A 25,502-nucleotide genomic window follows, 5' to 3' on the forward strand; every position below is an offset into this window, starting at 1 on the left:
GTATTAGACGCTTTCCTGTTGTAACTAGTATCATGAAGTATATTTAATTTTCTTAATTGTATTTAGTTGCCTTTGTAATCTTAGAGAAAAGTCCCAGCCATGGATCACTGCACACTCTTTTATTAGAATGTTAGATTTAACATTAGTGCTTTATCCAGACTTTCATAATATAATGAGGACAGCAGAGCAGTCATCATGAAAATACCAAATAGGAAACTTCTGTCTTCTTCCTGTTCCAGAACTACCCTGTCTGATTGGTGGCCACCGAATACATCTAGGCATTTTTGTTTAAATAGTTTGAAAGCAAATGACAGCAAAACTTCATCAGTTGTACTAGCTGTGTTTCCAGTACTCTGTAGCCATGTTGTAGAAGTGAAGCTGGGTATGTGTGTGACGCAAGCTATCATACGGAGAGAGCCCCTGTTCCTAGTGCATCCTGCGTCTAATCTGCCTGTGGAGGAATGCTGTTGTATTCCTCCATCCCAATTCTACATGTGTCTTCTTACCTGACTTCTTGATTACAAAACTGCCTTTAAATTTGTAATGTTATATATGGTTAATATTTGATATTTAACCATATTTAATATTTTAAAATATTTAATGTTTAAAAAAAACAACTTTTCTAACTAGAGACATAAATAGACTACATGCTTACTTACGTACAAACCCTTGGGCTAGAGAAATTCCAATGCCATAATACATTAAAAACAAATAATATGGCACAAGGTTTACATGGGTAAATTTGAAAATTCTGGTAAGCTAAGCAAAAGTCACCTTTTGCTGTATGTGGATCAGATACTGGTGTTAGCATAGATGTATGAAACAAATGAAAGTTACAGCGCTTTCCCTTCTGGTTATCAGGTTTGTGTGAAGTAATGGCAGCCTACTGTGGGGCTCCTGGGTGCTCTTCCCAGTCTCCCAGTGCTCTCGCCATCATAGATAGTAAGACTGATTACCCAGCCTTAGAGGCCTGCTAATGTTGGTATGATAATGACATTAATGTTAATGTCTACCCAGACTTATTGTGTACTAAGAGCTACTAAATACCTGGTGGTGGTTGTCTTATTTACTACTTGCTGGTGAGAGAGGACTATTTCATAGACATGGAATTGAAGCTTACAAACACGAAGTAACTGACTCCCTGATCTGTAATACAGTGGTGCATAGTGTGAAAGCTGGTGCGTTTAACTGCTGCTTTTCTCTGTGGCTGTGAACCTTTTTGTTTCTATATTAATCATTTTTGACATTGCATTTTTCTACATTCATTTAAAGAAGAAATCTTCATATTAATCTGATTATTTTTATTAAATCCTCCTGTTACATTGTCCTTCCTCTCTCTCTCTCTCTCTCTCTCTCTCTCTCTCTCTCTCTCTCTCTTTCTATCTCTTTATTTTTTTTAGGAGTTGTTTCATTTATTATATTTGAAACTAAAGCATGTATGGCCAGAAACTTAATATGACTTTGGATAAATGCCTTTAATATAGCATGTAGCTTTTTTTTCTTCTTTTTTTGAGATAGGGTTTCACTTTGTAACTGTGTAGACCAGGCTGGCTTTTAGCTCACAGAGATCTGCCTGCCTCTGTCTCTCAAGTGCTGAGACTACAGCAGTAGCCAGCACATGGAATCTTATCATTATGTTATCATTATGTCCCTTCAGCCCTGGAAACCACTGAGCAAGATCTAGGAAGGGGACATCACCATCTCTGTCACCTCAGCTTTGATTGTTGTTTATGTTTGGTAAAGTTCTTATCAGGAGACTAAGTTGTGCCTCTTTGTTCTCATAATCACTGACTGAAGTACTGGATCTTTTGCAAAGTTAGATTGACACTGCTTCCTAATCTAAAAGTTGCCTCTCTAGACTTTATATGAGAACAAAAGAGCATTTAGGTGGACCTCACTCCATCTCCAAAGAGTGTATCTATTCCTTTCTCATTCTTTTTTGTTTTTGGAGAGTATCACTATGTGTAGCCCAGTGTTACCCGAAACTAATGATCCTCCTGCATTGGCCTCTCATTGCTGGGATTACAGGTGTGTACTACAACAAGCAGCTTCCTCTTTTACTCCTTCTTAAATGAAGCCTAAAGAGCAGAGGGCAGATCGTGAGGGAGGATAAAGCAGATAGTGTTTAGAGTTACTGGTTAAAGGAGCAATGCAGGTTACTGTGTCAAAAATAGTTTAGTCAATGGGAGGGGCCATGGGGGAAGACTGTAGAAGGGAAAGATGCAGAAGTCAGTGAAAACGTAAGTGACCTGTGATGTGATGGGAAGTATGTTGATCTCTCTCAACCATGCAGACAGAAGACATGAGTATCTTGTGAGAGAGAGGAAGGGAGGGAGGGAGTGGCATTTTGAATCAGTAAATGGAAGGAGAAATAACAGCGAGCCCTTGCCAGCAGATCCTTACACTATACTTAGACTGAGCTGGATCAACACTAGGCTCCCAGAAGAAGTAGAGACGTGAAACCCCGCAAGCCTCTCATAGACATGGAAGTCGAAGGTTGGCCTGAGCGTAAGTCGGGGCTGGAGTGGGGCTACCACTAGACACCTGGAAGTTTTCCTAGGGGCAAACCTTCAGGGTGGGGTAGGCTCCCATGCATGGCCTCCTGCAAACTCAGCTTGCAGGCTTTCTGCAGTTTCTTGAGCTGCAACTACAATTTTGGCCCATGCGTGCCTTGGATGCAGTAGTTAAAGAAGTGAGTCTTTGTACTCAGAACCTGAACACAATGGTGAGTAGACTTCAAGTCTGTTCCATTCCAAGGACTTCTTAGAGGCACACTTGAGGGGTCAATAATTACAGTTGACATAATTACTGGGGCAACACTGACCAGGCTGTGGAGTCCCCAGCCTGGAATTTAGCTAAATTAACAAGATGCCAACAAGTCAGTGTCGGCTATAAGGAAGCAAGAGCAGGAGAGCAATGGACAGAGCAAATGTCAGTTCAGGAGACAGCTGGTGAGACATTTGAGCTTAGTTCTTAGTATTTATAGCTCGTTTCAAATTGGGGAAATAATTTGACATTTAAATAGCTGGTAAATATTGACGAGATGCCATTGACAGTTCATACCATATACTCTTTAGCTAAAAACAGGTCTTTGTTTCAGCGATTCCAAATGCATGAATTGATGAATTCACTTCGAGTTCAGTTTGACATTGTCCTGGGGATTTTAAAGATAAGTTTCACATGAAGCTGTAAATCTGTAAAGGTTTTTTTTTTGGTGTTGTTTTCAATGTTTTCTGATATAGCGGTATTTCTTTAAGACCCTGGGACTGGCCTATAGAACAGAGACTTCTGAGTAGCCGCAGTAAAGGTGAGTTTTGAGGAGTGACAGTTTTTATGAAAGCTTTTCAAAGCTTAGTCCTTCAGAAAAGACAGAGTGGCTTAGAGGGCTGAACAATAGATGAAGAAGCAGGGCTCAGTAAGTAGAGACTCAGAAATGCACTTAAAGTTATAATGGTGTTCCTTTATAGTCATCAGAAGGGTGTTACAATCGGGTAACACCTCGTGTTGTATTTGTGAAACTATTGCTATGCTTTGAAGGATGCATGACACCCAGATACCACAGTTTTAACTCGAGAGGTTTAGTAGACTCTTAAACAAGGAGCACACACAAGAATGTTAATAATCCTCATGTTCATGAGAGAACAGCAAATTAAATGCTCATCAATGCAAATTATATTGTTGTTATGAAATGGAATGTTACACATGAGTAAAAATGAGTGATATATTATCAATTTTGGACAGTCTCGCAAATGAATCGAAAACAAACAGACTGCAGAATTTTTATGTAAAAGTTAAAAGTATGTAAATACTGCAGATTGCTTAGAAATGGATGTGTCCATAGTTTATGTGGCGGGGGACAGCAAATTCAAGGCAATTAACTTAAGAGAGATGGAACTGCCATGGATCCTGGTAATGGCCCAATTCCTTAGGCAGTGGGCTTATGTGATTTCTTTCAGTTTTCATTTTTACCTTTTATTTAGATAATGTTTGTTTATTACGTGCATGCATGTGGGTGTGTGCACATACACATACACACACATGCACACATACACACACACACACACACACACACACACACACACACACACACGTTCATGGGTGATAGTGTTAGCATGGTTTCTTTACCTTGCTAATTCTGTCTTGTACAACTTGTTTGATAGAACTGAGTGGAGAAATACAAAGTCTGTGATTTAGAAATGGAATGTTCTGGGTTAAAATTCCAGTTTAGCTTCTGTGGCTAGAGTAATTGAGGTGCCAGTTTAATAACTGATCCCTTACTTTGTCAGCTGTGGGATGAGGATCAAGCAAGGCTGCCATGAAGTTCAGTGGGATGTACAACCTCATTTTATTTCAGAAATTTCTAAATATGAGATGTTAATGAAGTCGCATGGTTATTACCATTTATTTTCATAAGAAATATTATTATTGCAAAGTAGGCCTCCATAAATCATACCTATAAAGATCATAAGCAAAGTATTTATCTGTAAATATTAAAAGACTTTTACAGTTCAGAAAGCATGTCACTTAATGTATCTATTTAAAAACTTCAAATTTCTCAAGGACACAAGCATTCTCAGGACAAGGACTCTCTGTTCTAGGGCAGTCAGTTAGAAAGCTGTTCTCCAGCAGTATGAGAGAGGAAGTCAGGTATGCTGGCTGATGCTGCAGTTCTGTGATTCTCCCCATCGGTAGTAGTCAGTTCTGCTTACAAAGACCCCGACCGTCTGGGAGTGTTCTAGAGAAAACTTGGGATTGCAGCAAGAACCCCCTTACTTCAGCTCATGGACAGGGCCCTGGTGTCAGAGTCCGCCCAGGCTTGGACTGGAGCTTAGCTGTAGAAGCGGCCCTAAGGGAGTTTGGGGCCTTGGAAGCAGGGCCTGGCGTGGCATGTTGGAAGGGGCAGAGAACCATAGTTTACACATGGGAGGAAGGAGGAGGCAGACAGTAGTACCCTGTTGTCCCAGAGCAATGGTTCTCAACCTTCCTAGTCTGCCACCCTTTAATATAGTTGCTCATGTCGTGGTAACCCCCAACTATAAAATGATTCTCATTGTTACTTCATAACTGTAATTTTGCTACTGTTATGAATTGTTATAGAAATATCTGTGTTTTTTCAGATGGTCTTAGGCAATCCCTGTGACAGAGTTGTTTACCCCTAAAGGGGTCGTGACCCATAGGTTGACCCCTATGTCCTGGAGTCATCTGTGCGCAGGCACATACAAGGTCAGCAAACTGTACTGTAAGTGGATCACTGAGCTTAGGTGGCAGGAAGCATGAGCAGTCAGAAGCTGCTTAGTGCCCATCTTCTGCTTTTTCAACACTTACAGTGTTCTTAGGCACATAGGGAACATGGAAAGGATGAAGGCTTAGCTCCCTGTTATAAAGAAACTAGAAATGGGCCATGAGATGGCTTGCTGCACAATATGAGGACCAGAGTGAGACCCCCAGAAGCTTCATACAAGCCGGGTGGGCAGTGCAGTCCACCTGTAGTCCCTGCCCTTCGGAGACCCAGATGGGATCCCCAAAGCAAGCTGGACAGCTTCATTAGATTGCTTCAGTAAATAAAAGAGCAATTTATTATTTCCACACATCCATATATATATACACACATGTGTACCCACACACATGGGAACACATCCATGCACAACACACACAAACATGAAAATAAGTACTAGATGGTGGGCAAGAGCAAAGTCCTCTCTTGATCTGAGGATTTCTTGTTAGAGAATATTAAGGCAGTTATATAGCTTTGTTTTGCTTTTTTCTTTTCTGTTATTGAGACTAGGCACATAGTGTAGCCAAAGCTGACTTCAAACGTGTTTGTAGCTGAAGGTAGCTTTGAACTCGTTTTTCTACCTCCACCTTTCAGGTGCTGAGATTGCATCCACCGTCATGCCTGGCCAATTGCGTCGTTTTAGTAAAATGAGATTATCTAATCCCAGAGCCATGGTGAGGTTATTGGGAATTCTCCAGTCGAACCCTGAAACTAATGTGTCTTCCTACCCTGGTGTCTGGACTGAAAGAGGAAAGTTGTTGAGCTGGGAAATTCTGAATCTCTTCTGCTCTTTCCTCTTTTTCAGTGTTAACAGAAGGGTGTGGTCTTGGGCTTTGGCAGCCTGGGTTGTCCTAGAAGCCTTTGGCACACCCTTTTGAGTTCCCCAAGCAGGGGACTACAAGGTTAGGCAGGGCTCAGCGGTCCCAGTCGAGTGCTAGTTGGCCCATGGTGATTATTGTGTACGGTGTCCTCAAAGGCTGTAAGGGTCACTGTGTTTTCTTGAAGTTCCCTAGCTCTCTACCATGCATTGGACAGTTGTAGTCCTTCTTGCATTGCCCTTCTGACATTTTATGCTGTATAACACATGCTGATCTCCACTCTTCTAGAATGTGGGCAAGATAACATATAAATTTGGTCAGATTGACGGCTTTCCAGATATACACTATATCTGAGTCATCTTTCTGCTCCTTTCCCCACTGTTTCAATACCACTTTGGTTATTAGTAAATTTTCAAAATTGCTTCTATTGGACCCTTTGCTCATTCTCCGGTACCTCAACAGAAAGAAACAAACAAACAAAAACCCACTATACTGGTGCTGCTGCTGGGTTATATTTTCTACTCTGGTGTGTTTTGACAGTTGATTTAATTTTGATCATTTTTATTTGTCTCAGATTTTTGTTGCTATGTAAAAAACAACTTGAGGAAGGAAAGGGATATTTAGCCCACATATCCTGACCAATCAGTGCATCCACTAGGGATGCCAAGGCAGAAACTTAAGCAGGGAAGGAACCTGGAGGCAAGAGCTGAAGCAGAGGCCATGGAGCGATGCTGCTTAGTGCCTTGCTCCCATGGCTTGCTCAGCCTGCTTTCTTTCAATACCTGAGACCACCAACCCAGGGTTGGCACTGCCTAGAGTGAACTGGGCCCTCCTACATCAATCTTCAATCAAGAAAACACCCGGTAGACATGCCTGAAGGCCAGTCTGATGGGGCACTTTCTCAATAAAGCTCTCCTCTTCCCAGGTAACTCTAGCTTCTGTCAGACTGACCAGAAACTAACCAGAATATCAGTAATTCATTTTAATTTAAGATTTACTTTAAGCTTTATTGTATATGTGTGTGGGTGCCCTTAAAGGCCAGAAGAGGATGTTAGATCCCCTAGAACTAAACAGGCAGTTGTGAACTGCCATGCTGAGAGCTGGGTGCCAAGCTCTGAAGAGCAAGAAGTGCTATTACCATCTGGCCATCTCGAATCTGGTTTACCTCAGCTGCTTGTTGTTTTTAGTCTATGCTCTTACATTCATTCTTGCATATGAGTGAGTGTGAAATACTTTTTGTTAGTTCATGTCTGTCTATGTTAAGGCATTTTGTTTTGTATGCAGAACAGAGTCAAGATCACGTTCTTCTTTGAAGCTCAGTAGTATATAAGAATCTAGAGAGGTTAAGTCTCTAGAAGTGTTATTAGCATAATGGATAATCCTTAGACTTTTATATTATATGTAGATGTGTATATATACATTTATATACACACTAGATAATAATTCTTATGAGTGAAGTTATCATTTAATTTGATAAGATTTAGAGTCTTTACAATATTGAAGCATTTTTAGTGAACACAGGCGAGCAGCTTAAGCCCTGCCTCTGTTGTTCTTGCCTCCTAACTTCATTATTATCAGGTCAGTAATTTTAAACAGGCAGCATGGCCCTGGTATTAATCTCAGGGAAGAAGCTCTTCCCATTTTCGTGCAAGGCCTTTCTCGTAGCTTCTAGGCCAGCTGTCTCAACTTGAGCCATCCAGTAGCAGCCTACTTCCAAGGGGCTTCCCTGAGATATGATTTCTTCCCTGCCCTACTGCTGGTTATTTGTGAAGCACAAGCCCTCTTATTTTTAACTTCTAGAGAGACTACCTGCTGTGTTAGTGGCATGAATTAATTCTTAAGCACCTGGGTGGCCTTTAATGTAGTTCCATTTTTCAGACTCTGGCATTTGCATGAGACCTTTTCCTATATTGACACAGTCTTTCCCTAATCCCTACCTTTCTATAGACTTGAGATTTGACTTGGAGAGCCTTGGAGGAAGGTAGGATATAAACCATCTTTCGTGTGAGGGGGATGTATGCACACATGTGGTGATCCAGTGCACATATGCACAGACCAGAGGCTATTGGTGTCCTGTTCTTTCATTATGCTTGACGCCGAGTCTCTTACTGAACCTGGGGTTGGACTGGTAGCCAGCAAGCCCCAGCAGTTCGTCTGTCTCCACGCACATAGTGCTGGTTACAGCTGTGCCACCACGACCAGCTTTTATGGATTCTTAGGTTTGTGTATACCTGCTGACTCGCCTCAATCTTAGACCATTCTTGGCGTTTAATCACTTAAAAAATTTTTTTAAATCCTCTTTTTCAGTTAAATTCTGAAAACACAAACTTTTGTGACTTACTTTTCTAACCTAGTCGTCTGCTCATATACATTCATTTTATGCTCACTTATACTGTCTGAGTCTTTACTGAGTAGATTTTTCACTCTACTTGTAGGTCTTTCTTATTTCTGATCCCGCCTCAGCAGCCAATAGGATAACTGGATGCTGATGAGAGAAACACTGCTGCATATCCCAGCCGGGGGGCCTTTAGCAAGCTAACCTTGGTAGTGGTGGTGGCGCGAGTGTGTGTGTGTGTGTGTGTGTGTGTGTGTGTGTGTGTGTGTGTGTGTGTGTGTGTGTGTGTGGGCGTGTCCAGATTCAGGACATCTATACTCAGTGCTCTCTGCTTGTCTTAGTTGGGGTCCTCTGGAAGCCTCCCACCTTCTCCTGCACTCCTAGCTTGGGCTGTCCTATTATTTGGTTGCTCTGTTGGTTTTAGAACCTTCTGTACCCTCTGCTGTATGTGTGGACAGTCTCAGGTCAGTTTCACACAACCAGAGACATTTGACAGACAGTAATCACTGTATCTGGAGCTTTAAGATGGCAGTCCTTATCCTGAATAGGTACATAAAAACTAGTCGTTTGTGGCTCTGCCTCCAGAGAGGTCCAAAACAGCTTCCCAGACTTCAGCAAATCAGAATTCCTGATGCTTTTCCAAAACCCCCAGCAATGGTCTCATTACAGTGGTATCCTGACTGGGACAAAAAATAAGTAAATAAAATCAAAAGTCTGTGCTCCCAGACCTGGCCAGTAGGTGCAGACCTGGCCAGTAGGTGCAGCTGCACCAAGATGAGCACAAGGGGGCAGCCTTCTCCAAATTTTCATCAAACCAGAAAAGAACAAAGAACTTGGTTGGTGGGAGTATATGCTATGCAGGTACTCACCAGAGGAAATGTGGTCCCTGTTTGCAAATGTGCTGCTCTATTATGAAGGGCGTTAAGTGCTGATGGAGTCAGGCTTTGCCAGACACTCCAAAATCCCTCAGTGTCATTTCTATAAACAGTTCCCTCACCTAACCCACAGCAGTACATGGAAAACAAGCATTTTATTACTAGAGGCATAGATGACAGTCAAAGAATAAAATTTTAAAAGGAGAAAAAAATGACTGGCATGTAGAATAGCTGAGACTAGTGTAGCTTGCTATCTGAATCTGAAGTGTGATTTAAAAGCAGCCACTTAAATCTCTTTGGTGCCATTCCTCCGCCCCATTCTTGAAGGAGTGGTTTTAGTGGTCTATTCTCTTTCCCTTTGGTTTCCTCTTCATTGCAGGAAATGAATTATGACTCCCTCGGTTGTTTCTGGTAGGAAAAAGCTTTGTAAAAATGCATGCTGCCTAGGGGGTAGAATGTAACACATTGCTAATACCCAGTCTCCTGTGCCATGGGGAGCGCAGTGGCACTGGTTTGTTTTCTGCTTTCCAGACGACTGTCTGTTGATGTGCAGGAGGCCAGCACATGTATTATGATTATGATTGCACTGGTGACCACATTTCAGAGGACCTGGGTCTGTGGATGCAAGTGCAGGGATGAAGTCAAAGCTGTTCTCCTCCACTGCTTTTTCTAAAGCCACTTCACTGTTTGACTCGCAATGTCTGGAAGAAATCAGATATGCCTTGAAAATCAAAGGTAAATTCCCTACTCCTAGGGCCAGGCTAGGGTGGAGACAGGAATAGCCTTTAGGTCTGCACAGCAGCAACAGTTAGTTGGTTTATTGCATGACTGTTTTTCACAACTCCTTGAATTTTTCAAAAATAACTACTAACTTTCCCTTTCTAGTGATTTATATAGTCTCGTATTTACATGTCTTTTGTTAACTGATGTTAGAATTGTTAGAATTGTACTCGGCCCTACCTCCAACCACATCTATCCAGCATTTATTTAGCATTTTGTGTTGGGAATTCGGTGAGCAACTTTTGTCTCCTTTTGTTAAGCTTCACAATAAACTTCAGGGATGCCGCATTTATTATTCGTAAAGGAAAAGATGGGCAAAAAGTTTTGCTTTCCCAGCACATGACACTATTTTGTCCGTCCTTTTAGCTACCTACAAGAAAGCAGTGCTGAAGTTCATGTGGGCAGTGAGGCCACACAGACATGTGTTTGTCTGTGCTGCTTGCTTGTGGGTTTTATATACACTGAACACACGCACGTATGCAGGCACAAATACGCATACACAATTTGACGAGGCACGAGAAGTCCCAACACTGTTACCCAGCCTCAAGCATCTTTGTTTGCAAGCAGTGTAACTTGGACTTCCTCGGTTCTTTCAAAATTACTCTTTAGAGAAACTCTTTTCTAGCTTTGAGTTTGGTATTTTAAAGCCACATTTGTATATAATTTTGGTACATCTCCAGGTTTGTTTTTGGATAGCAGACTGGAAATACAACCTTTACACTAAACAGGAGTATAACTGGCATGAAGTATATTAGCTTCACTTTGTAATCTAAAAGTGTCTTTTAATGCAAACAAGCAGCCAAGCAAGGTGGCTCACACCTGTCCCAGCGCACAGGAGGCTCAGGCGTGAGGAGTACCACATGTTTGAGGCCAGCCTGGTCTGTGTAGTGAGCTATAAGCCAACACCATGGGATCTTATGGCACAAAAACAATCAAAAGATAGAAGGTGACTGAAGCAAATTCAGAAGTGCTGTGAAGCTGCAGATGTGAAATTCTAAATTGTGTAGAAATTATTCTAAGACCACAGAATCATTGCCAAATAAAAATTTTGACATGTAGAGCAGATCTGTATAGCTCTGTTCTTTATATGTATATAAAGATTTTGACATGTAGAGCAGATCTGTGTAGCTCTGTTCTTTATATGTATGTAAAGATTCTGTGTGGCGTGGACTCCATTTTCTTTAGTGTACTCTGTTGGTTTTTAGATTCTGAAATCAGGGTGTGAGAATGTTGCAGAGGAAGCGGAGCATTTGAACCCACTCAGTCCTTGATTTAAGAAGATTAAAAAAAAGGCCTCATGATGGTATCTTGCTTAGAGTGCGGGTTCAAGCCTGATGATGTCCTGGAAAGGTTATTAATAGTGTCCTTTTCACTCTTAAAACTCCTACTTTGGATGATGAATTCAGTGTGGTCACACTTATTAGGACTGATATATTTTGGACTTGATTTTTAAAAAGGCAACTTTGTTTTTCATTTGCTTATTGTGTATTCTACTGCACATCTGTGGGTATCAGAGGACAGCTTACTGGAGTCAGATCACCTCCCTCACTGTGGGGGCCCCTGGGGCAGGTCATCAGCCCTAGCAACATATACCCCTACCCACTGAGCTATCTTACTCTTACTTAGTTTTGATGACTCGAGCCCATTTTGTCTTAACTTTTAGAAGGCATTTCCTATTTTATTTCTGTTCATAGCTGTGTTTTATGTATTTCAAATCATCTTTTAAATATAAGCCAATTTTAAAATGTCCTTCATGTTTCAATTTAAAATGTCAACTTCATATATTCTTAGAGACTGACACTTAATTCTTTTTGTCTCTATTTTAAAAGTTCCTGATCAAGAACTTATGGAGTGGGTCTTACGAAGTATTTTGGCTTGTAAATATTGTAATTTATTCTCCTCTATGAGCAGTGTAGGAACCTCCCGAAGAAGGGACCTGGACTAATCTCAGGCTGAGGATGCCGTGTGCCCAGTGCTTCTGACTGAGCCTACATAGAGAAAAGGATCCATCCAGCCTGCTTGCTTCCCTAGCATCCTCACCTGAGCATGCGGGACCCTCAGTTGAAGGTCTACCCTAAGGCCATACAGCTTCTAGGTGGAAGGCAGAGGAAGACTGAGGAAACTCTGGTTCGGCTATGTGGCCACCAGCTGTGATGGTGCAGCAGTGCGTCCCAGACTAGAAAGAGAAGACCTTGAGTTGTGTGGAAGAGAACAAGCTAGACAGAGTCTGAGAGATGTGCAAAGAGTTGCTGAAGTTGGAGGCGTTATGAGCAGGTAGCTGACTGAGGAGTGTGTGCTTCTCAACAAGTGTGTTCTCCTTATTTGAAGCAGAATAATTACAGACAGGCAGGTGTATCGGGTAACCATCAGTCAGGTATGTGCCTAAGGAGGGAAGAATGACCTTTTGTAGAATATGAGTTACAGAATCTGGCCTGTACTCTGATAGGCCATTTGCAGTCCCTGATAAAAAGAAATCTTTTTACTTGGCCAGAATTTACTCCAGCCAAGTGCCTCCAGGTTAGGGGAAATAAGGACAAGTTAACTGTTGCTAAGTATAATAAAGCTTTGGGCTCTCAGCAATAAACACCTTTGAAAATGAGAAAATGCCATTTTGTTTGACTGTGTTCAAAGTTTGGAATTGCAGTTGAGGTATACAAGGCACCAGGTCCAGATATTGTGTAAATTTTAAACCTCTAGGACACTGTTCAGCACTACCTATCATCTGACGTCACCTCATAGGTAGAGTCTAGTGTACTTTATTATTGGGTCCACTATGCTTCTTTTTTAGGAGAATGCAACAATTTGGGGGTCAAGTGTAATCTAAACAACACAATCCCCAGGTGCCTTCTCTTTTGCTTCCCATGAAAAATATGTAATTCGAGGGTCTGGTTTTTAAATTAATATCAATTCTTTGTTGACAGGTTTAGCTAGTATACTTTTATTTTATTTCACTGACAAAATAAACAATACATGCTTATCACACAAATCCCAACAGTGAAAATACTAAAATAGGTCCGGGGTGATGTCTCCATGGTCAAGTGCTTGCCATGGAAATTTGAGGGCTTGAGTTCAGGCTGAGAGCCCGTGTGAAGCTAGGTGCAGTTGCATGTTTCTGTAAATCCAGGGCCACCTAGTGAGATGAGACCTGGAAACAAGAGGATCTGAGGAAGCTTGCAGGCACCCTAGCCTAGCACACCGTACACAGTGGCAAACATGAGGCCTCTTAAGCAAGATGGACTCCAACATTAGTCTCTGACTACGCACTGTGATGTGCACGTGCCCACACGCAGACACACAATTTTTTTTAAAAATTAGAATCATTAAGTAAAATGAGGTTTCCTCATCTCTGTGGCTACTTCTCTGGCATAGAGTGAGTAGCAGGCCAGCACATACTCTCCCCTTGCCCTTGTTTTATGAAAGTGGTGTTAGATGCGTTATCAGTTTGGCTCCGGTCAATAGCTATGCATTGAGCTCTTGCTCACCCAGAGTCAAGAGGCACTAAGCACTGAGTGTGTAATCTCTGCCCTCGGGCAATTTATCACATTCTGCTCTGACACATATTCAAATTCATTACTGTCGTTAATCCCCTTACCAGCATGCCAGGGCTTTCCAGTTCATCACATCGCAAAGCCCAAATAAGGCACTGTTTGTTCAGGCACTGAGATTGATCACCACCAATTGATAGCTAGGAACCTAAGTTTGTCATTTCTCGAAAAGGTTTGTCTGCCTTGAATTATGTCCATGGGCTTCATAAATCTTTAAACACGCAGCTTCTCTTGCTGCATTTGTCACTTTTAGATGCAGTACACCTAAAGTTCTTAACAGTTGTGAAGGACTGCGGCTGTAGCTCCATAGCCCTTAGACCATCTCTATTAGGTTGGGGGGTGGGGAGAACACTAGTTCTCATTAGTTGATTTTTTTTTTTTTTTGTAAAATCAATACTTCTCTTCCATATTCTTGCCTGCATCTGATCAATGAGAATAAACTTTAAATCGCATCCAGTTAGCACATTAACAGTTCTTTTGGTTTATGTCCCCTTTTGTTATTGTGACTATTTTATCAATTAATTAGTTACAGGCAAGAGATTTTCAAGTCAGCCACAAATACAAAGCTTCTCTTTGTTAGAAAGACCACACACAACTCTTGAAAAGTTACATTCAGATTTGATCACATAATTTCCAGCCAGCCCCTAAGAAAGTGAGCACAGTGGCCTTGGCAGCACATGACCAAACCTCAGTGTATCTGCAGGCGTGTGGACGGAGCATGGCTTGATTGAAGTTGGCTGGCCTGAAATGATCCCGTAGGATGCTGAACTGGGTCTGGACTAAAGTCTGCCTGCTTTCTGTTTTCTTCCAAGCATTAGGGAACATTGAAATGAGTGAGCTTGGGAGATTTCATGTCCAAATCCATGTTTTAATACCCCCACCTTATGTTTTCGTAGGGCTGTATGCTTTTCAAAATGCTTTTATCTACAGTATTTGATCTGTCCAGTCTGCTCTTAGCTTCTATATTTCAAAGGCCAGTAATGGTTAGGTTGGAAGTGATACCTATTAGGATAGTGACTTTGAAATCATTTCCAGGTGTTTTCGACAGGCTGCATCTGAATGTGAAACTTCAATCTTGGTTTCCTATAAAGAAAACCTGCTGCTTGGATCATCCTAGGAACGAGCAGCCCTCCAGAGCTTGTGGTTTTGTTATCGTCCGCCCCTTTCCTCTTCTATTTTTAGTGGATGGCTGTCACTTACTGCAGTGTGAGTGGATCTGTAGTATGTGGAGGAAAACCCGAGTACACAGCTGAGGAGGGAGAAGGAGCAAAGAAGAGCTCAGTTTTCTTTAACTGAAGCAGACAAACTGGGGTAGAAAAGCAGTGACTCAGTGAAAATAACACTCAGGTTGCACGCGTTCAAGCTGAACGTTGGGATTTTACAGCGACCACGTGGGATTTAGAGTTAGCTTAGTTTTTGTTGCTGGGCCTAAACCTAGAGCTTTATACATGGTAAACGCATGCTCTGCTGCCGAGTTACACCCAAGCCTTATCCAGTTTTAAATGGACATAGAAATATACATAAATCTATATACATACGTGCGATATACTATACTGTGTATGCATGTGAGACTAATCTCTGCATCCATGGAAAATAGATACACCTATTGGTATTGTTGCTCATGTTACTGAAGATGTGAAGGAAAACATTATTTGGAACAAGAGTAACTCTCTTCTGATTCTGTTTGCCAACTCTGTCTTACTTATACCATACAGTGGTACAAGGTCATCTGATAACTGGCAAAGAATCTATAAGAAATGTAAAACCTTCCCTCCTTTTTTGGTGGAATATAAAAACTTGCACAGTTGTATAGTACAAGACACAAACTTCCTCACCACTCACAAAACTAGCACAGTTCACAGGAGAACAGCTTCATCAACCACAGTGGTGGGAACCAGACTTGTGTGAAGTGAGAGAGAGCTTGGGAAGAGATTATTCAGTCAGTGTAGGGGGATCACAGTGGATAGATGAGGAGCAAGAAGAGAGCCAGCTACTGGGCTGCGACCACTGTGACGACTGTGTGCGAGCAACCTTCATAAGATGTGTGAAGTAAGACACTTGCACCACGCTCTGAGGCCCGCAACCATTGCCGCCCACAGAGAGCTTCAAGGGACAGGACTGTTCCTATTTAGAGTTCAAGGACTTTAAATAGTAAAGTTCAAGAAATTTACCTTCAGGCTGAGCTTTCAGAGAAAGGAGATTCGAACCCACCTTCCGAGCTGCTACCTAGCTGAGAGATTATGATCCCAACCTCCTTGAGGCACTTCTCTCATAAGATGTGACCCACAGGATTGTAATGGAGCTCACACATTGCTCATCCTACAGATATGATAACCATCCCGAACCGCGCATAACACAGCTCTCACCTTTGTGGTGATGCGAGTGTGAGGCCCAGCGTGCTCCAAAGCTGTTCTCATATCACACAAGTACTTGAAGACAGGTGACGGTGGCCCCAGTTTACCCACGCCCTCTACCTTCAATCATCATTTTACCATTTTAGCATGTGCACCTCCTCAGAAGTGAGCTGTGGAATGAGGTGCAGTGTTGTGACCGTGGGGCTTCAGGCCTGTGTCCTCTCAGCCCTGTCAAAAGGTGAGGTCTCTAGCTCTGTGTAAGTTCCCTCCATGGTGGTGATAGAAGCCCCATGAGGTACACTTTTCGGTACACGTTACCAGGAAATGATGTGACTGCCAGCATCAGGAGACCACCAAAGAGAGCTCGCCGCCTCCATGAGACAGGAGGCAAGGACTATAAAGACCGGAGATCAGAGATGGACGCCAAAATAGGAGCAATACCAAGCCACAGACTGCAGCCTTCAAACAGCTTGAGCCACAAGCCCAGCTCCGGGAAAATCTGATTGTCCCTGTAGGACAAAATGGTGGGGGGAGGGTTGTCAGTTCTCAAGAGCCAGTTGTTAAGTTTCACAAATTTTGCCAACCAGTTGTTAAACTTGACTATTTTTAAAGACTAAATTATGCACATTTATTTAATTTTTCCCCTGAAACACAGTCTGTCTCAGACCCAGGCTGGCCTAAACTTACAGCAGTATAACTTCCTCAGCCTCTGAGTGCTGTGGTTATTGTAAAATTATATTAAATTCATAAATTGTATTAAAAACAAAGGCATTAAATGCCTAACTAGATCAGACATAGGTAGCTGCTTCTGACTGTAGCAAAACTCCATGACACCAGAGCATGCAGTCTGGAAGCAATTTGCTTGGTGAGAGGGGTTTCAGCCCTGGGAGTGTCTGCTCTGCCCTCCTTGTGCAGTGAAAGCACACACCTGTGCTTGCACTTGAGGAGATGGCAGAGGTGGGCTTTCCTAGAGGCAAGTACTTCAGGCTAAAACATGTTGGTGTTGTTTCAGTGACCTTTCTCCTGTTGCCTTTGACCTCTGACCCTTTTTTAGCTGTTAGTTAAAAGTAGGAAGGAGAGTGGTTGGAGGAATTTTAAAATGGCAGAAAGTAGGAATTGTGCATATCAAAGCTTCCTTATACAGATGTGCTCCAGAACTGTGCGGGGAGCCTGTGCATTGCTACTGAGGAAGCCAGAAACTGCTTCCCTTGGAAGTGAAAGTACAGCTACCCTCTCAAAAAGAAAAACAGCAAAGGCTGACGCCCAACTACCAAGTACACCAGGGCGAACACACAGCAGATGTGTTGAGGTGATTGTTTTTCTTGAGGATAGCATCTCACCGTGTGGCTCTGACTGAGCTGAAACTCACTGTGTAGACCAGGCTGCCCTCAAACGCAGATCTGCCTGCCTCTGCCTACCAAGTGCTGAGGTTGAAGGTGCACCCTCATACCCAACGTGGCCTGTATTTTACTGTTCTCAGTTACTGAGAAAAGCCTTTTGCTATATTTTGAAAGTGTTGAGGTTTTGTTAAGTATTTTGAATCACTTTTTCAATTTTTTACTCATCTTCTTGTATATTGATTGTAACTTTTCCCAGAGAGGTAAAAAGAAAAAATTAATGGCTAAATATAGAGATAGAGCTGTAGGATGGAGCCTTTTCGGATTCAGAGTTCTAGATATGGTCTACAGCATAGGGAAGGAGAGAGTGAGAGGAAACAGAGAAGGGGGAAGGGAGGAGGGAGGATTTATGGATAAAATTAATTTTCCCACTTTTTTCTTTTATTCTTTTAACAATTTTAAGCTTTATAATTTTTGTAATCTTGGTCTCTCTTCTCTAAAAAAGAGAACCATAACTCTTGTTTTGAACAGCTGCAGGTGTATGGTTGCTACTCAACCTGCCTGTGTGTTTAGCTTCATTTATGGTATGGAATCTAGATCCATACATATGTGGGGCACAGCTTGTGGCATTGCTGTGAACTGTGTCCTCTGGGAAAGAAAGCACTTGCTGTGAGTTCACTCACACAGCAGGGTCATCAGGACAGAGTCCGCCACAGTGGACATTACAGACAGACTTCATTTGCTTGTGCTAACCAGTCTGGGAAAAGAAACTCTCCTTATTTATTAGTTATACAATAAAATTGTTATTCGTTCCATTCTCTAAGCTCTTTTCTCTGAATGGTGAGCTAAGAAACTGGCTGACTGGCTCCTTCATGGTGTCACGTGATTTCACTCTAGATGTCTAATACCATTCAGCCTGTAACCACCTGACCGCATGAGCATGCCGTTCCTCCTCTTTCTACGTTTCTTTAGCTTCCACTGGGGTTTCAGATGTGAGGTGGAAGGCCAAGAATGGCCTAAGGGCAGTGTGCTAGAGCAGTTGAGCCTGCTAGAGGTCTGCAGTCTGTGTGTGTTGGCTGGGCCAATCTCTCCTCCTTTTGGGATGTGGTTGTGGTCTGCCTCTGTGGTTTGCCCTACAATGGGCAGCTGGATCACGATTGACAGTGACATGTGGTTTAGGGAAATAGGAAGAACTGGAACCTTCTGAAGAACACTGGTCATGAGGGTTAATCCTCAGTTCTAGGAAAGCAAGTTTTAAGGCCATTCCTCCTGCTCCTGCTGGGCTTTGCTACCCCCAAGCCCCACCCATGGGTACAGTGATGGCCCTGAAGCAGATTGGCACTTTTAAGTCACTGAGGGTAAGCATGTGCAGCAGTCTGGTTTGGTCAGTCCTCACTATGCTTCTGTGGCTTCCTGTGGGTACCTGAGTACTGTTTGCTGATCCTCTGTGTCTTACTGCAAAGCAGTCTTTCTGAGATAAGAAAGATACTTGGGGCTTTTATAATCTCCAAAAGTGATAAAAAATACTTCAATAAAAAATAATTATGAACCACTGACTTATAATGTTGTGTAGCCGAGTAGATACCCCCTTTCTACACTGTTGTGTAGAATGCTTTCTGTCTTTTCCCACCTCTGAAGAGTACCAGAGGCCCATAGACGGTAACCGGCTGTCGTGGGGACAGAGGCATGACCGGCCCTGTCAGCGAGCCCTTCAATAATGTTTTGTGTTGCTCAGGTGTTTTGCTCTAGGGCTTGCTAGATAACCTGGCAGGGTTCTGCCGGGCAGACTTCCCAGCACTTTGCACTTTTTAGGGAAACCTATGCTCGGTTTTGTTTCAGTGTTGGCTGCCATAACTCCCCAAGAAATGTAACAGCTGCCAGCTGACCCTGTTCACAAACTGAGAACACAGAGCCTATTGTAAACCCAGAAATGATTCTCTAAGGGCTCGGCATTCAGCTCTGCAGAGCCACAGAGCCTTGGGACCTCCCCTACACACCCTAGAGCCTTTGCTATTATTATCTTTTCTCAGCTCCCTCCATCAGATTTAGGGAGGGTATCACCAAACCTGTACTCAGCTCGCCTCTGCTACTGTGTGGAGCAGGGACAAAGAGGCTGGCAGCTCTGAGTAACGAAAGCTGCCCGAAGTGGTGTCATGACACTGCCTGCTAAGATGACAAGCATTTCCTCAAAAATAAGACGAACTTTCCAAAAAGGCGAGTGAAAGCTGCCTGCTTAAAAAATAAAAAAAAAAAAAATTACTGCCAAGTGTATTCTTATCCCTTGTAGAAAGTTTTCCTTCTCCCCACATTTGAGATTCTTACTTTCTGGTACTCAGTGTGTATCTAAGGGAGTCCTGTCATAAAATTCTCGGGACAAGGCCTTGGTTGGTTTTGTTGTCTCTCTTCCCAGGTAACCTTAGAAGTAAGTGGCTGTCACTTCCCGCCAGCTGGTCCTTCTACCAGTGCCCCTTGTTTTCTTTGTACCAGGTACCTGCTAAAAATGCCAAGATTCAAAGCCCTCAGCCTTTGGCATCGAGCTGGCTGTGGTTTTCTTCCTTGCAGTTACCCGTCTGCTGTTGCTTTCGCTGGCCAGCTGCTCTGGTGATTAACCCTGACGTCATACCACATTTGCTTCCCTGTCCGTCATACCTATGAAATACGATTTACAAACTGCTTGCCGTCCCTTTCTGCCAACTTGTCCTTTCCAATAGCGTAATGACTCAGATTGGGGTGAGCGCTATGGGGACCTCACATTGCTTCAAGAAAGAAAACCTAGGGCTGCCTGAGCAGCTGCCTCACTGTGAGCTCACAGCTGACCTGCTGCCAACCACAAACTGAAGAGCCATTCACACAAACGACTACCTAGAGATGTATGTGGTGCAGCTGACTCTTTTTAACCTAAACATCTTCCGTTCAGTTTGCACACGAGGCGGGGAGAGAGTTGGACTTGGGGTGGGGCATAAAAACTGAAGTGTTGTGGAAGTCTAGCTGGATCTAGAGGTGCTGGTGGTGCCTCGAGAAGTGGGAGTGGGGTATCAGATGGAAGCGAGAAGGACCGGTAGAGACATCGGCGGGTCGCTTATCAGCAGACGGTGGCAGAAGAGCTGCGTGACACCTCAGGAGTTTGCGTGGGTCTGTGGATTACAGTCCCTGCCCTTAGTCAAGGCTGTGAGCTGCTAGGGCCCTCTTAGAGCGCCTTGAGAGATGCTCCATTCCGTCAGGTAGGTTGCTGTCAGGTAGGTTCCTGGGAGTCTTCTACTGTTAAGCTTGGTGTTCTCGTGATGAACTGGGCTTTTCTCCATTGCCGGGAGGCTAGAAGTCTGGTAACTGGTGTTTCTTTTCCTTCTTGTGTCCAAGTAAAATGGCAATGAAGTTGTCTTCAGTAGTCTCTAAGGCGTTCTAGAAATTGGTTTCCTGGACTTGCATGTAAAATGCAGAAACACAAACTAACTAACTTTGGTTGGTCATTCAGGGGTCATCCTTCACCATCAGTGAAGCTGATGGCGAAACTATGCAGAGCTACAGTGTGAGCCACGTTAGGAATCCTGGCTGGCAGTTACAGGAGTTTAAACCGTGAGGGAGCTTAGGATGGCGCTGTCCATTCCATACTCTCTAGCAAGAGCCTTCTTCAGTTTATACATTTCTCGTATGTAAAAGCCAGTGTACCCTTTTACTGATAATTTAAATCTCTGCATGTTTTAAATAGTTCTAATAAAAGAATCTAGCTGATATTCTTTCCGTCCTCCAGTCCCCCTTCTCCAAACCGACCCTTGACTCGGGACCTTGGTGTGCTGTTCTGAGGAAGCCCTGCCACCGAGCCACAGCCACAGACCAGGCAGGCCTTACACTGAGAGCTGCCCTTGCCAGCTGGTGCTACCAAGCTGGGCTTCAGCCAGGATTCTTGAGGATCGCTCACTTGAGGAAGAACTTTGCCAGTATTTCATGGTTTTTTTCCTTGCCAAGTAAACAGTGATAAGACAAGTGTGGTTTACATTTAAAGGGGAGAAGGAATTGCATTGCTGATATTTTATTCTACCTTGGTTTTTAAAATAAAAACATTTGAGAATATCCTATTAGCATTGCATCCTAGAATCATGGTCAGATTTACCATATTCCTTGTGGATAACTGCAGTTTAGGCTGTAACAGCGGTCTTTAAAACAGTCCCTCTAGCAGACAGCTCTGTGTGCCATCTTCATGTTTCCTGTTTCTGTGGTCATGCTCTACTATGCTGCATTAGTGCCTTGTTTGTTTTTCCAGTTTAGTGACCATTTCTGCTTCACTTTAATCAATATTTCATACAAATGAGAACCACCTAGCAGTGAACAGAGTGGGTCCATGGGTGCCAAGGAGAGCCATTTGGGGAACTCATGAAGAAGAAAGGCTCCAGTTGGAAGTGGAGCTGGGAGTAGTTGCCTGAACAAGATAGGTCAGATGGCAAAATGTGTCAGCTGCCCAGGGATCAGCACTGGCAGTGGGAGAGTGACCTAGTGTTCTTTGGGACTTCCTTGCCTTATAATTTACCTTGTCAAGGCTCTTTGCTCTCATTCGTCCTTTCAAGGTTCTGGTTCATGATCGTTCACATACACGAAGGTATTCGTAGGCAGGGTACCCAGAACTTCTTTACCTGGCCTTTTATGTCCTCTGAAGAGGATGCTGAGCCTAGACCTCCGGCCTTTAGGAGTTACTGCCTCAGAATCTCCACATGGTGTCCCTGTCCCTATGTGCAACCTGCGGCCCACTGTCCCTTCATCCCTGACATTCCTCCTCTTCCTCCCTTCCCTCCTCTTTTCTGTAGCCACATTAAGGCATTCTCCCTTTCAGGGGAGAGAAAGCACATGAATCCCAGTGACTGGAAAGGAGTAGCAATATGATGACTGTCCTGTCCCTAGAAAATATAGCCCTCTCACCAGAGGACACTGAGGGAACAGTAGAGGGGACTGGTTCTGGCCTGGCAGTAAGGAAGTTTCCAGAACCATCAGGTTCTGTATACACCCTCCCCTCAGATTCCTTCTCTATAAGATGGATGTGCTCTAAGGTTGACCTGTGGGTTTATAGTCTGTGGTTATGCCCTTGACTTGGGCACAATGTTGTCTTACAAGCCAGCTGTAAAAATTGTTGCCAGAGCTTTTAAAAAAAAATCCCTTAACTAAAACAGAGAATGAGAGATGATTTTGTTTCCCTGATAAAATATTGGATGTGGAAACCTGGCTGCTTCCATGGCTCCCTGGAGGTTTTTCCTACTTTCTGAGGATGCTCAATAGTATTACTGCAGTGTCCTCTCCTACCAGAGCCAAATGCCATGGGCCATTTTCTTAATGTGAGGAATGAAGTCTCAGGGAGATTTCAGCATTGCCTTCTGGAGTTCAGAGAAGTAGCAGGTCCAGAGGCTTGGTAGAAGGCTCGGAGAAGGTAATTCAGGAGCTAAGCAGAAGGCATGGCAGGGTAATCCTGCACCTGGGCGCTAAGCCCAAGAGGTCTGGTTTTGGTTTGTTTGTTTGCCTGCATGCCTGCCTGCCTGCCTTTTGATCCTATGGATGAACCCTTTGGGAGATAGGAGAAACACCTGTAAGAACTGGCCTCTGGCAGACATTGGGTCACAGCCACGTCCCTCTACGCCCAAAGACCATCCAGAACCTTTGGCCCCTGTGAGCTCAGAAGCTCCCGGAGAACAGCCCTGGGGATTCCCAGGTTAGCTGGTGAGCACATTTCAGATTAGATACTGTGTAAACTTCGGTGGTTGTTAAGCTAATGATAGTGCAACAGACAGGCTTGGCAGCCTCAAGCAAGTAGCTTTGCACTAGTCTCCCTGGTAACAGTGTCTTCAGCTCCTACACACCAGCAACTTGTGCTACATCAGGTTCCCTAGTTTGCAACAGCTTGTACTAGGGACAGTTTACTAATAAATCAGAAATCCTGTAGTTCCAGCAGACACATCCCAGTGCCTCTGATGAAGTAAAGGAACCTCTCTCCACTGACATTCCCTTCTTAGGAGTCCCCAGATTTGGATCAATAAGAAATGACCATTCCATATATTAGGATGTTGTGGGTCTTTGCCTTGAAAGCCACATGCATAAAGCTTTCGTGTTATATCCTGTGATGATCCATTCAAAATGACCTTCACTTTGTCCTGCTGATCTGTGTTCTGCAGGGATGTTCCCTGTGATGCAGGCTAAGGTTTAATCTCTCCATCCCTGGATCTTAATAGTGGTAAATAGTAATATAGATGCAAATACAGCAGTTCTTTGGTGGCACGTTGGATGTTAGCAATAGAAAAGTAAGTGTATTTGCCAGAACATTGCTTTGCTTTCTCCAAAAATAAAGGCAAAACCCATAACATAGATTTCTAAATTTTTTAACAACTAATGGATGTCTCAAAGAATTAGACTATAGAAAACCACACAATGTCAAAGATCAAAGACCGGAAGGTGGATCGAAAACAGCAGACTGGAGGAGGTAGACTACACATATTTGAGTAACAGAGGATTCTAGTTAAGGCCAGGCATCTTCAGGAGAGTCATCAGCATAAGGACTTAAGAGTCAGGGACACACTCTCTGTGTCAGCACTGGAGAACGTGGAAGGAAAAGAAGAGACCAATCAGGTGCTTCTACTGTTTTGCTGCATATGGGAGAGAATATGCCTGATCATAGAGTAGGCATATGCTTGTGTATAGTAAGAATTTAGGTTTCCTAGACTTCCTACAGCAGTATCTGAGGATCTGGGTACTTCCTCCCTACCAACATTTGTTTCTGCTTTTGTTTTCATTTGAGCCATTCATGTATTCTGTTTGATTCCTGTTAGATTTCCGATGATGACTTGTGAAAAGAAATTCCTTTTACTTGTTGACCACTGATTTCTGTTTGTGAAAAACCTGTCCAGCGTTTACTTTTTATTCTTGCTCTGTTTTTCTATTGAACTATAGGCCTCCTTTGTATCTTCTTTCCCCTTGGAAGTCCCTGGCTCAATGGGTAGACTACAGACACTTCCTCCTCCTCTTCCTCCTCTTCCTCCTCTTCCTCCTCCTCCTCCTCCTCTTCCTCTTCTTCCTCTTCCTCCTCTTCCTCCTTCTCTTTCTCCCTCCCTCCTCCTCCTTCCCTTCTCTGAGTAACCTTTGGCTCTCCAGTGATGTCTTTTAATAACCTGAGGTTCTTAGTTAAAACATAATCTAAGAGTCTACAGTTATTCTGTAACTCATGCTTTGGATACCTATTTATGAAAGTCTTTTCTTACTCTAAAGTCAACGGTTACTCTTTTTTGTATTTATGTAAATTTTTATATACTATATTTCGATCCTGCCCCCCCCCCCAACTTCTCTCATCCCTAAACCCAACTTTATGGTTTTTTTTTTCCTTTTCTCTCTTTAAAAAAGCACGTGGAGGGGCCCATGGCTCCAGCCACATATGTAGCAGAGGATGGCATTGTCTGGCATCAGTAGGGGGAGAAGCCCTTGGTCCTGTGAAGGATCATTTCTCCAGTATAGGGGAGTGCCAGGGCAGTGAGGTGGGAGTGGGTGGATGAGAGTGGGAGCATCTTCATGGAAGCAGGGGGAGGGGGATGGGAGAGGAGAGAAAGGGATAACATTTGAGATGTAAATACATAAAATGTCCAATAAAAATAAAATTTAAAAAAATCAAACAAAATACCAATAAGATTAAAAAAATGTCAAACGAAGGAACACACTCCCTCATACACACACACACACACACACACACACACACACACACAATCAAGTTCAGTTTGTGTTGGTCACCTCCTCCTGAGCCTGAGGCCTGCCCTGGATTGTGGTTGATATACTCAGTGACACTACACTGGAGAAGATGGTTTCCCCTTTGTGATTTAGTTACAAATACCTTCTTTGTTAGGGGTGGGAACCCACGTCCATTCCCCCATCTTGTTGCTGGTGCTGTCTGACTTGAACCTGAGTGGGTTGTGGGTGCTGCCGCAGTCTGAGTTCATATGAGCATCAGTCCTGTCGTGTTTGACGATGGTTCCCTTTGAGTCACTCATCATCCCCGGCTCTTACCCCTTCTGCTTCCTCTTCTGTGTAGCTCCTGAGCCCTGATGGGCAGGGTTTGATGAAGGCATCCCATTTAGGATGAGGGTTCCACTCTCTCACTCCGAGCATTACCCTGAATGCACCGGATCTAGTCTGATGTGATCTCAGAAGCTAAGCAGGCTCAGGCC

At 43.3% G+C, this 25,502-nt stretch overlaps 1 protein-coding gene across 3 annotated transcripts in view; it reads left to right on the forward strand.

Moving 5' to 3' along the window:
* Efl1 (elongation factor like GTPase 1) overlaps positions 1 to 25,502 on the forward strand; it is a 126,964-nt gene that overhangs the window by 59,031 nt on the left and 42,431 nt on the right. The window contains exons 1-2 of one of the 3 annotated variants that reach the window (XM_087558149.1): positions 9,635 to 9,714; positions 9,807 to 10,038. In XM_087558149.1, coding sequence (XP_087414275.1) covers positions 9,939 to 10,038 — 100 coding nt within the window. In that variant the 5' untranslated portion in view covers positions 9,635 to 9,714; positions 9,807 to 9,938. 3 annotated transcript variants of the gene reach the window in all.

Source organism: Rattus norvegicus, chromosome 1, assembly GCF_021556685.1.
Source record: "Rattus norvegicus strain SHRSP/BbbUtx chromosome 1, alternate assembly SHRSP_T2T, whole genome shotgun sequence".
NCBI classification, from domain to species: Eukaryota; Metazoa; Chordata; class Mammalia; order Rodentia; family Muridae; genus Rattus; species Rattus norvegicus.